Below are 12,520 nucleotides of genomic sequence, written 5' to 3'. Positions count from 1 at the left end.
CCAGGGCTGCCCTTCCACCCTCCCAGCACCATCTGGAGTTGGAGAACCACCCGGGGTGTGACTCAAAACTGAGAATTCTTAGAAGACTTTAATCAGAGAGCTGGGGACCATGTGCAGGCCAGATGGCTTTGTGACCAGTAGGAGCAGAAAATCCACACAAATGTAAGTCCACCCCAATACCTGACCCACATACGACCTAGTAACTCCGTGGTCAGTTCAAGCCAGTTTATCCTATGTGACACCACCCTTTCCGCAGCCTCTCCCGTCACATTACGCTGATTTATTGATTTCAAGCTTTTATTATCTAAAACTTCCTTGTTCACATATTTGTATTCGTTTATGTTTTAACTGGGTTATTTGCTGCCTACCACCAACCCCAAAATCTTATCAGCCCCTCGCAGCCTTAAGGTTCCTCTTATCCCAGGTTCCAGAGCAATGTGAAATGGCACATAGTAAGTGTTCAAGAAATACTGGTTGAAGGCACATTTGAACTTGGAAACTTACGCCAAGGCCCTGAGTGAGAACTTTGGGCAAAGGAGACTCCGAAAGCCTGGCTCGGGGGATGCTGCAGAGACCCCAGCAACCAGACCCTTTAGAAGCCTCTGACCCGTTTCCAAGGGTGGAAGGGCGAACGGAGCTCGGCCCGCGCCCATTCGCCAGCCCCGGAGAGTCGGGGCCAAACCAGCAAACGCAGCCAGAGCGCCAGCCTGGCGAGGAGCCTCCAAAGGGGGACGAGGGCCGTGGGCAGGCCCCGCCCGGAGCCCCGCGCCCTCCCCCGCCGCCTGCCGGTCCCCGGGGCGACGGGGACAGCCCCGGCCGGCCAGCTGAGCCCGGGGGCGGCGCGGGTTGGAGCCGCCCCGCGCGCGTCCCGCGGCCCCCGCTGCACGGGCGCCGCCGCCGCCGCCGCCGCCGGCCCGGGGCCGCTCGCCGAGTTGGCCGCGCGCGCCCGGAGGAGCGCGGAGTTTGGAAAGTCGTCGCGAAGCTTCGGCGGAGAGCAGCGGGTGGGGGCGTGGGGGTGCGAGAGCGAAAAACCCGCCTCTTGCGAGTAGAGCGAGGAAGAGGGGGGGAACGGCTCCGAGTTCCGCTTCCTGATCGGCGGGTGGGTAGAGGAGGTCGGCGCGGGGAAGGCCGGCGGGACGCGCGCTCCGGGCCCGCGGCGCGAGCGGCGCGGCGGGCGATGGCCGGCGAGCGGACCCGCAGGTTCACCCGGAGCCTGCTGCGACCCGGGCAGGCGGCCGAGCTCCGGCACAGCGCCGCGTCCGCCGCCGCGGTGGCCGTCAGCAGCCGGCAGCAGCAGCGGGTGAGTGCGGCGCGCCCTCCGCGCCTCCCCGGGGTGCGCCCCGGGGCCTCGAGCCCGGCCGCCCCAGCACCCTGCGCCCCTGCCCCCGCCGCCCCCCGCTCCCCTCCCCCGAACGCCGTCCCCCGCCGCCTCGCCCGGCGGCGCCCTTGGCGTCTGCGACGCGTGAGGACCGGGGGGCGCGTTTGAGGACCGGGGACCCTCAGATACGAACAGCTGCGGGGGCAGCAGAAGCGCAGCGTGGAGAGGATGTGCCTGGGTTGGGGGCTGGGAGTTGGGAGTGGGTGGTGGTGAAGAGGTGACGGGAACGCAGCGCGAGTCACATGGGCGCTAGGCTGTGGGGTGCCAGAGACCTGAGGGGTGGGAGATTCTGCAGGTCCGCGCGTCCCCTTCACCCCGGGCCACTAGCGCGCAGGGGGAGAGGCTGTGACCCGAGGTCCTTGCCCAGGCTAAAGCTGGGAGCCCCACCTGAACGCTATCGCAGGAATAAATGTACTTCTCCCCCGTCTCCCTCCACGGGGTAAAAACCCACAAACCACTTAATAGGACTCTCGAAAGGTCTGAGAGAACCAGGCTGGGGGAGACGCAGGTCATTAATTATCCAATGGTTTCTGGTATTTTTCTAAGATGTTCGCGGGATTCTCCCGCCAAGATCGCTTCACTGGTTACTTCCTTACTGAAACGCCTTCTAAGAGAGCTGGGTGATTTCCGCGGGAAATCCCTGCGGCAGCAGCCAGCCGCTCTCGTCTGGTGCCCGAATCATATCCATACCTCCCCAGATGTTCATAAGTTCCAGTAGGTGTCACACTCGGGGATGGAAGTGTTAGGAGGGAAAAAAAAAATCAATTCTGGTGGGAAAGGGAAGCGAGTGGGAACAGCCTTACAGCAAGACGTGGGCTCAGCACCGCAGCACTCTTGGCCTCTCTTTGCTGGACCGGAATCCCACGTTGTGGGTTTCATTTTCCTTTTTGCCAGGAAAAATCACTAGGAATTAAACGGCTTCTTTTAAGAGTGTCAAAGAAAGTGTTACTCTTGCCAGTCACCCATCAGGAGGGAGCGAGGAGCTGCCCAGAGCCAGTTCCCACAGCCAGGACTTTTCTCTAAAGCCAGAGGTCGGAAAGTTGAACAGAACGGAAGCTAATTGCCTGGCAGAAGAAAGAGGCATCAGATGCCCAAGAGGGTGGGGGTGACTGCAGTGTGAAATGAGTCAGTGGCCAGGGTGCCTTGCCTTCTCTTTCACTTACCACTGGCTGCAGCCTGCAGTTACGCAGAGGAGATTCGACTGCTAGCAGATCCTGTGCCAGGGGCTGGGGTGGTTCTGATAACAGCATGCACATTTTCAAGGCAGGAAGGATAAACTGTCAAAAAGAACATTTGAACAAAAGGTTCAATTCGAGTAAAAGCAGAGATAATGAAATCTTCAGGCATGCCTAGGGAATAAATTTGTACTTTGGGAAGATCATTCAGGATTGTGGGTTTGTCGTTCACTGCCATTTGCTTTGTGACAACTTTATTTTGCAGTTGATTCATTTTAGCAAATCTCAGTAATAATCTGGGAGAGAAGTGCAGAGAAGTAAGTAGCATTCAGTTGGAATAAATAGCCTTTAATGTTGTTTTTGATTTTTGTTTTCTTTTTGCCTGGGTTCTCCTACAGTTTCTGTAGCACTTGGATTTCTCTAAAGAATATGGATCCTAGATACCTTTGTATTCACACATACATTCCTTTCTCCAAATTTATGTCAGATTTGAAATCCTAGGGTATCTTGTCAAAATGAATAAGCTCAACGTCTTACAAAGAGGTGGGGGACGGGTGATTCGCTGGCAAAGGTGTCCCTGCCTCCCTCCCCTCACTTCAGCACCTTGGCCAACACTCCTGAGCGAGCTTTTGCCAAGACACTTCATGGGATCTTACACATCTAGGCAGGCAGTTTGGGCAGCGATTTTGGCAGCAAGAAGTCCTGTGCTTGGCATTCCATCCTATCAGTTAACTCTTAAAGGGAAGCAGGGAGGTGGTGAGTTCTCTGTGTTGGCACCCAAACTCAGTGGGATTCCATGGGGCAGAGCATCCCTTTTGAACCTAAACCTTGTAATTGGACCGTGCAGTGAAGACTAAGCCTGGCTTACATCGATCCAGTTCTTTAAGACTCTTTATGTTTGTTGCTTCAAGTCCTCAAATCCTAGTTGTGAAGAGAGAACATTAATAGACTGGGGGAAGAAGATTATGGGCATCCCACATCGATACAGGCAAGTAGAATTGTGTATATTGGAGCAAGCTGCCATCTTTTGGAATTTATTTAGAGACACTAGAAGGTCCTGCTGAGAAAAACTGTCTCACTGCTAGATTCATACAGTGCCCTTTCTGAAACCACTCTTCAGGGGACCAAAATCCTGCAGCGTGTTACAGAGAGATTGTTGTAGGTTCTGATTAGATTAACAAGAGGCTGTTATGAGAATGGATTAACAAGGTAGTTTTGGACTCTGAGAATTTATATATATAAATTTTACTGGTTACTTCCTTACTGAAATGCCTTCTAAGAGAGCTGAGTGATTGGATTATGAAGAACAGAGAACAAAGGGATGCAGAGTCAGGGCACTTACCAGGGGGCCAACTTTCAGGGCAGTTGCTGAGGAATGTACAGATAGATTCCAAAGCAAACTTGATTTCAGTTTTAACCTAAGGCACTGCAGGAGCTCACACGCAGGTCGACTCGTCATGAGGACTTACCTTACTCTGCATTCCTCTTAAGAACAATTATGAAGAATTGTTTGCACTCCAGAGTTCGTTGCAGCATTTTCCACAATAGCCAAGTGATGGAAACAACCTAAATGTCTGCCAAGGGATGAATGGATAAAGAAAATGTGATATATATATATATGTATATGTGTATATATATATATATGTATATGTATATATATATGTATTTTTTTTCCATTTTTTACATGTAATATTGCATTAAAATGGTTATATAATATTCCATTGTGTGTGTGTGCATACACACACACACACAAACATACACACACATATTAGTCACCCTTAAAAAAGAAGGAAATAGAAGGAAGTCCTGCCATTTGTGACAATGTGGAGGAACCCAGAGAACATTAGATTAAGTGGAATAAGTCAGACACAGAAAGACAAATACTGCATGAACTAACCCACATGTGGAATCTGAAATGGTAAAACTCATGGATGCAGAGAGAGTAGAATGGTGGTTGCTAGGGTAGGGTGGGGAGGGGCAGGGGAAATGAGATGTTCATCAAAGGGTACAGACTAGTCAGTTATGTCAGATGAATGAGTTCTGTAGATTCAATGTACAGCATGGTGACAATAGTTGAAAATGCTGTATTGTACACTTGAAATTTGCTAAGAGGATAGATCTTTAAATCTTCCCAACACACACACACACACACACACGCAATATAGTAACTATGTAGAGATAATGGATAAGTTACTGAACTTGATCTTTTCACAATGTATGCATACACCAAAACATCAAATTGTACTCCTTAAGCAAATACAATTTTTATATGTTGAAGCTATCTCAGTGAAGTTGTTGAAAGGTAAAAAGGAGTAATAACATTAAAGAAAGCCATACATTTTGGAAAGAGAACCATTTGCTCCTTTGTTATCCTAAATTTTTCTCGTAGAGAACAAATGAATCACCGCTCATGCAAAGGTCAATCACAGAATCAAGTAAAGTTTAAGTAATTTCCTGACACCCCATTCATGACTGTCCCACAAAGCAGACTTCTCTAGAGCAGAATCTCAGTTCAAGGATGATTAGGGACATTTCTTCCATGTTAGGACTTGAGTGTTTTATTAGTGTTTTGTTAATTATACCTACTTTGTTGGCCTCAAAGTTGTAATGCCACTGATGAGAGATTCTTTTTGGATAAGAAGCTCTTCTTTTAAAATGTATGAAGTTTATTTGTACTTTCACATGAATTAGTTCATTTGTATTAAGTTTCATTAAGCTCTTTTCCACATATGTGTTATATTTGATAGCATTTCAAAAGGAAAAACACTAAAAAATAGATAGATTACTTTCCTGCTAACACCACCTCAGATCTGTCTGTCTGTTGAGGGACAGGGAGTTTTACTGATGGAACATGATTGGCTGGGTCAGAGTAATGGAAGACTGAGTGACAGAGAGGGTGGGAACTAACTAGGGTCAGAGGATGGGAAGGAAGCACGGAGGTAGGCGGGGGTTCACCAAGCACCAAGTAAGCATTTGGTCAAGTTTTGCCTAAAGCCTTTTTATGTTTCCTAGATGGAAACATCCCAATTTATTTACATGCATTCTTTAGGACCTTTACTCTTTTGTTACTCCGGAATTCCTCTGCAACTCATGTTTGAATTGTATCCAAATTCATTAACTTCTGTTGAAGAGGAAACATCCTGCCATAAGCTACTGTGCTTAATCAGTATGTTTTCTCCCTCCCTCCCCCGCCACCCAGAAGGGGTAAGTGGTGGAGAGGACAGTATTGACTGAGTCATCCTCCAGACTCTGTATCTTCGCCTTGATTTGATGTTTCCTAACTCCTTCTGTTCCCCAGGGATACTACTTTTGATATTTTAGGGAACTTTGAATAAAGAAGCAGAACCTTTGACCGACTGAAGTTCTCCGGTTGAGAAGCAGGGAATATGTAAACATGTTTGCAAGGGTGGGAGGAATTCCTAGAAGGAAGAATTTCCACCCCTCTGAACTTTGTGATATTAAAATAGTTGAGAGGAGGAGGAGTTTGAGAGGAGGAGGAGTTTTGAGTGGGAGATAATAGAATTTCTGAAAAATCTTCTGCTGGGAGTAAGAGTCAGTAAAAAGAAAAAAAGAAGAAAAAAAAAAAAACCATGGGAAGTAATATTGAAAGAAAATGAAACACTTGTGCTGTCAGTGTCTAAAGTGAAAGCAACATGCAAAAAGAGGCCTGTTTGGCATTCCCAGCACCATCTTGTTTTGTTTCGTTTTGTTTTTTGACAGGGTTGTACATAACAAGGGTGTTTACACTTTAGCAGAAATCACAAGCTTCAGCAGAAATCCCGGTCCCACGCTTCTGTTTTCAAATGAGGAAAAGTCTCTTGCCTGGTGAAGAAGTCAACATAAACTTACTTTACAAGATTAAGGTTGAAGGCTGGTGACTGTATCAACTGAGGTTTTTGACTTCTCAAGGGCGTTGCAGAAATAACTTTGAAAACAAGTAGTAACCACAATGTAATCCAGAAAACTTCTACATGGGTCAAAAAATGAAAGAAAGAGTAAACATTCTTGTCTGTCTTTTTCTTCACCACCTTTTCCTCTAAGGCCTAGGATAGAAAAAGAGCAGTAATAAATGTATTATGATAAACCATTTGTTGAGAACAGACCAAGTGCCCGACAGAGTGCTAAAGTTTTTATTTAGTTCTCAGAGCAATCCTATGAGAAAGTTACTACTGTTACAAATTACAAGGTCATTGAGATTCATAGGATTAATAGCTTGCTCTGAGTTAAGTAACTGGGACTTCTTTTGCATCCTGAGTAGCAACCAGCAGAGGTTACTTTCTGGTTTTGTAACTGCTTCCAACAGCATCTCTAAATAGGAAGGCACGTTGCTGTTGCCTTCTGATGGGTGCCACTCTCTAAGGAAGCAGAACTCTGTCCTTCCCCCTGGCGTTTCAGAGCACCTGTGAAGGTTTGCTTCAGTTTTCCACTGAAGTTAGAAACCACAGCAGAGGCTGTTCCAGGGACCAGGATTAGCAACTGACCCTCGCAGGGCAACTGGAGCTCGGTTGTTAACTGCTTAAAATATAAACTTAATGCAGCGAGCCCCATGCTGTCTGTGCAGCAAAGCCATGAGCAAATTGTCAGAGGGTGGGGTTGCTTCTTCCCGAGACCACTTCTCTTCTAGGACTGGCTGCTTCTCCATTCTCAGTCACCTCACCCACTCCAGCAAGTGCCTGAAATGTTCCAATGCATCGTGTGTCCTTGAGCACATACTTCCATTTGACTAGGTTGTGTTGAGAGTCTTTTCTCACACACTGTCTTATTCGAAGAAGTGATTCTAAGGGTCTTACAAAGATGCGTGTAAGACCACCACAACAAAAAATACGGTAAGGAGGCAAAAAGCATTATTCGCAACAACAGCAAAACGCAATATTAGTGTTACCGAGTCCAAACTCGTCCTGCTTGCTGCACAATAAGCCGGTAAATTGGGAGACGAGGTGTTGGGGCAAGGAATGGCGACTTTATTTGGATAGCTGGCAGACCAAGAAGATGGCAGACTTATGTCCTAGAGAATGATCTTACTCAAGTCAGAATTCAGGCTCCTTTTATACTAAAAAGGGAAGGAGGTGTGGTTGATTGTTGCAAACTTCTTGGTGTAGGAATTCTTTGTTCTTGCAGCTGGCCATGTGGGTCAGGTCATGGTGCCCCTGGGTAAAACCTCTAATAAAACAAATGTTATTTTCTATTCTGCAACTTGTTATCTTTATATGAGTGCAAAAGTGTTAATATCCTTAAAGGTCAGAGCCTTGGGAATAGGCTCTCCTGTGTATTTCAGGCTCTAGGCAACATTCTTTTACAAAAGGTGCAGAACCAGCAAGACTACGCCCAGGAAACAGGGCACAGGGTTAAAGCCAAAGAAACATATCTAAGGTGGAGTCAGATTTGTTCTTTTCTATTACAATGGAGTACGATCAGTAAATCAAAGGTATAGCCATTAAGTCTTAGAGTCTTGCTGAAGGTGCTTCCTAGGGGCCAATTCAAAGAGGAAATCATGATCAGCCACGAGATGAAGAGATCCATAAGATAAAAGAATTTGCTCTAGGCATGGTCAGCTTTAACTTGTATGCGGTCAGCTTTAACTCCAAAGACAAGACAGTTGTGTTTTGTATTTTTCACAAAGGGCAGCATAACGAAGTGATGGACCCTCATTCTTTTGAACGTGGTCCATGGCCCACTAACATTGGCATCACCTGGTCATTAGAACTGTGGAATCTTTGGCCCTGCACCTGACCTACTGGATCAGAACATGCATTTTAACAAGATCCCCTGGTGATTCATAAGCACATTGAAATTTGAGAAACACACACACCACACACACAGCTATAATTTTCGTGGTATTTTTGCAGTCTGTTGTCAGGTAAAGGCAATTGTGTGAGGGGGTCTGGTATGGTGTGGATCTACTCTGCAACTCTTTGAAAGAGTCTCTGGAACCAAAGATAAATTTAGATGCAAACTGGACTGGTACATGGCTAAGTGACTTGAGGGAATTCCCTTATTTCGTTGTGTTAGGTTTCCTCCTCCATCTAGCACTTTAATTGTGGTGTGAACTTAAGTTAAACCTCGAGGTTAAGGAAAAATTCTGACGCTTACGTGACAGAGTTGGGATCTGAATCTGCAGAAGTGCTCACCACGGTTACAGTCCTAAGATAAATTCCAGGGTGAGGCCGGTGTGGCCTCGCTTACCAGAGAATTTTAAAGCAGGATCTTTCCAACTCAGGCAGGACACGCGGTGGTGAGTCCTGGCTGCTTTAGAAGACATGTGTTGCTATCATTTAGAAATCCTTAGTGATCTGAAAATAATTGGTTAGATTCAGAAAAGTCTGATTGCTGGAATCGGAAAATCATGAACTTTCCTTGAGTCTCAGGAAAAAGAAATAATTTTTCTTGTTCACATTTAAATGCCCTCAGGATGGGATTCCGTGGAGTCAAAGATCTTGATTTTGCCACGATTAATGGGGTCTGGGACCCCTTGGGTTGGCTGTCTCTGGCCAGCATCTTGGGCTAATCTTTCTTCTCCACGACTGTCCAAGTTGAATTCCCTTGTGCACTTTGTACAGTAGGGCCAGTTTGGGAGTTGGTGTAGGGAGTATCAGATCGTGTGAGTCTGGAGGCTGGAATTCTAACCCTGCCTCCGTGACCCTTTGCTTAACCGCTTCTCTTTTTGGAGTTTCGGTTTCCCGATTGGAGAAATTAGGGGATTGGTTGATTGGGTTCTTATGCTTGCCGTCTCTGTCCTGGAGTTCTCACTGTTTCTCCTGCTACAGTCGTCTCTGACCTGTCCCTGCACTTCATTTTCCTCACAGCTCTTACCACAATCTCAAATGATCTTTTTTACTTGTTTAATTTCTTATTTCTCTTTTCCAGCCTCTCTGCCTTCAAACAGAAGTGCCACTGAGAGATGGGAACTTGTCTGTTTCACTCCTCTTATGCTGTATTTACTACATGAAAATAAGGCAGAGGAGGCTGCCTTCCCACTGCAAATGAGTGCTCAAGGAAAGTCAGGAGAGTGGGCTGGGTGGACATCAGTGAGAGATCGTAGTGGAATTATGAGTTAAAAATTGCCAGGTTGCCAGCGGCTGCTAAGGAAGTTCCCTGACTTGTCTTCTTCATGGTCTGCTCGGTACATGGTGGAAATGCAATTATATAGAAAAACGCTGAGCACATCCTCTGTGCCAGGTACTTTACTCAGGTATCTCTCTTAATCCTCATGACATCTGTATGGTGAAGGATACGCCTTCTATTCCTATTGTATAGACGAGGAGTGAGATGCTTGGAGATCGGGAAGATGCCCCAGATCAAACGAGTAGTAAATGATGGATCCAGGAGCCATGTCCAGGCACTCTGACCCCAGGGTCTGTGTGCTCCCCGCTTACTCTCTTCCTTGGACCAGGTCCACCAGGCAGCCAGGCCTCATTAAACATGCTGTTAGCATCCTTGCGAGAGAGCAGACAGAGAAAAGGCAACCTCAGAGTCCTAGCCATAGGAAGAGGTTTGTAAAGAGTTTCTTAACAAGAGAAGAGTTGTGGTTACTGCTTGCTCTGCTTAACAATTTTCCATTTATGACATCTCAGCAACGTGGGGTATGGGGACTGACGCCAACTTCGGACAGTCAGTGCTCAGTCCTTTCCCAAGAACAGGGCTGGCACGGAGCGGGTTAAGCTCTGCAAACAATGGCTTGTTCAGCTCTTGAAAGGGGCATCCTTTGATTCTTCTCCTTCTGTAGAAATAAATTTCTGGCACGATAAGCCTGGGATAGTTGCACTGCAGCATTACATCTGCTACATTGTCTTTTGCAGCCTCGATTTTGATGTTTTTGTTTACAGAGGAGAGGGTTTTTTCCCCCCACTGAAGTGAGATTTGTTTGCCTCTTATCTTTCTCAGCAGCGTCAGTGGGCTGGAAAGAAATGCTTGTGTTTGCTGGACTCGACATGTTGACCTACATTAAATGATGCAGAAATAATAAAATTTAATGAACGTGACTGAGTTAGTGGCAATAGAGCAAAGCACTTGCCTTTGAAAACGTTAATATTTTGCAATTGGATTGAAGTGGGAATGTCTGCCTCTGAGAATAGCAGAATTAATGGACCCAAATTGTCAAAAGTTCCTTTAACTGTGCTGCTAAATGTGACAATAGTTTTTCTAATTCAATTTCAGCATACCTTGTCTCCTGACGTGTAGAATTGGGGAAGCTGGGCAGCTCTTTAAGTTAAACGCCCAAGTGGCAGAGTTTAACAATAGCATATGGAGGAGGGTCTATTTAAAAAGGTGACACCATTTATGATGACCACAATGAGCCTTTCTTCATATGATTGTGTTAGTAATTACCAATCTAAATGACTAATTAAGGCTGTCAGAATGACCTGTGACTTTTGATTTTCCCAATCACACATTTCCAGAAAAAGAACACGGGGCTGAACATTTGACGTGGCAAACAAGCAAACAAAGAACTTAACAAGGTTTACTATTCAATGAAATATGATAAATTATTTTTGAAGACTCACCATTGGTTTGATTAGCTCTTAAATTTTCCTTTGTCACACTCTTCAGGAGAAAATGGGACTTGATTCCAGCTGAAAAAACTTCACAAAAAAGAAAGTCTTACTGGAGCTCAGTCACTTTTTTGAAGAAGAAAGTTCAAATATGGAGAAATGATATTTAAAGTCATTTACTTTTATGTTTTTTACATTATTTATTTTAAAGTCAGATATTTTATTCAAAAGAGGGTTTTATTTTCAAATGAAAAGCGTTCCAGTTTGCTTTAAAGTATGCCTATATACATAGCTATAAAAGCACCCTGTACATGAAACTGCTGGTAATAAACTTTATTGGCATACTAATATGCATCGATAAGATTTTTTCGGGACCTTTCTGAGTGCTAACAGGGAAGGTTCATTTATTAACTTAAGGTTTTTTGAAGTCAGAAGCCATTATGCACCAGCAATTGACACAACATTGTAAACTGACTATAACGCAATAAAAGAAAAAAAAGAAAAAAAGCCATTATGTGGTTGCTATTCAATCAATTTGAAAAATGTATCTTTTTATCTTTAGGAGGCAGTGGTTTCCGGGCTGTAACCTTGGCCACGTCTTTTGGCTTCTTTGGGTTTTAGTTTCCTTGTCTTTAAATCCAGAAGGTTGGATAACCAAGACCTCTAAAGGTGCATTATTCCTAAAAGATCTAGGAAGTTGTTATTCTTTTTTAAGAGGTTTTCATAGAGGATAACTTTTTTTCATTTTAATAACACCATTATGGATTATTGATTAGAAGAGCTGATTTTAGCAACTAGAAGAAAGGCTCCGGATGAGCTACCACCAGCTTTGCATTTCAGCAATGAATGTGGTCGCACAAAGTGGTTATTTGAGGATGCAATGGTGGGGATAGCAATCTATACACACAAAGGGTGAGGCAGTGGCATCAGCATTGGCAAAAGAACAGCCAATAGCGGCGAAGGTGGGCAGGACAGGTTCTTCCAACCTGGTGGAGGCTCAGAGGGAAGCGTGTCATCTCATTTCCCGCTTTCTGTCCCTGCAGAGATCAGCAGGACCCATCTGCTTTAAGGGCGTGGGGTCTCTGGTTCCCATGCCCAGTCTTTGTTAACTGAAGCTCTCTGGCTTAGCGTCTGTCCCAGGTTCCTCTTAGCACCCACGTGACTACAATATAGGCAAGGACAGGACGGGGGAGTTTGAACTGCCCTCCAGGCTCCACACCTTCTCCCTGTAATCAGAAAGCAGCAAGACCACTCTTTTTCAAGTTCTGTCCCTGGCACCTCCTTCTCACACCTTAGAAAGGTAATGTGATATATCTCTGCCCAGGTATGAATCAACTATACTTAAATTTAAAAAAAAAAAGATGGCAAGGCTGATCAATATGGGACATTTTTAGGAGGGGCAGGGTCTAATTATGCCCTGAGTAGAATTTTTTGTTTGTTGATGCTGTTGATAATAATGATGATAATAAAATCAATAA

At 45.4% G+C, this 12,520-nt stretch overlaps 1 protein-coding gene across 1 annotated transcript in view; it reads left to right on the top strand.

Moving 5' to 3' along the window:
- The first annotated feature begins 945 nt into the window (after positions 1-945).
- The window catches only part of DOCK10 (dedicator of cytokinesis 10), a 242,080-nt gene continuing 230,505 nt past the window's right edge, over positions 946-12,520 (top strand). Inside the window, exon 1 of the mRNA XM_072961744.1 lies at positions 946-1,300. Within this exon, the coding sequence (XP_072817845.1) occupies positions 1,178-1,300 (123 nt within the window). The 5' untranslated portion in view covers positions 946-1,177. The remainder of the gene's footprint in view (positions 1,301-12,520) is intronic.

Source organism: Vicugna pacos, chromosome 5, assembly GCF_048564905.1.
Source record: "Vicugna pacos chromosome 5, VicPac4, whole genome shotgun sequence".
Taxonomy (NCBI): domain Eukaryota; kingdom Metazoa; phylum Chordata; class Mammalia; order Artiodactyla; family Camelidae; genus Vicugna; species Vicugna pacos.
Note: the sequence above shows the minus strand (reverse complement) of the source record. Positions and strands in the feature narration are given on the sequence as shown.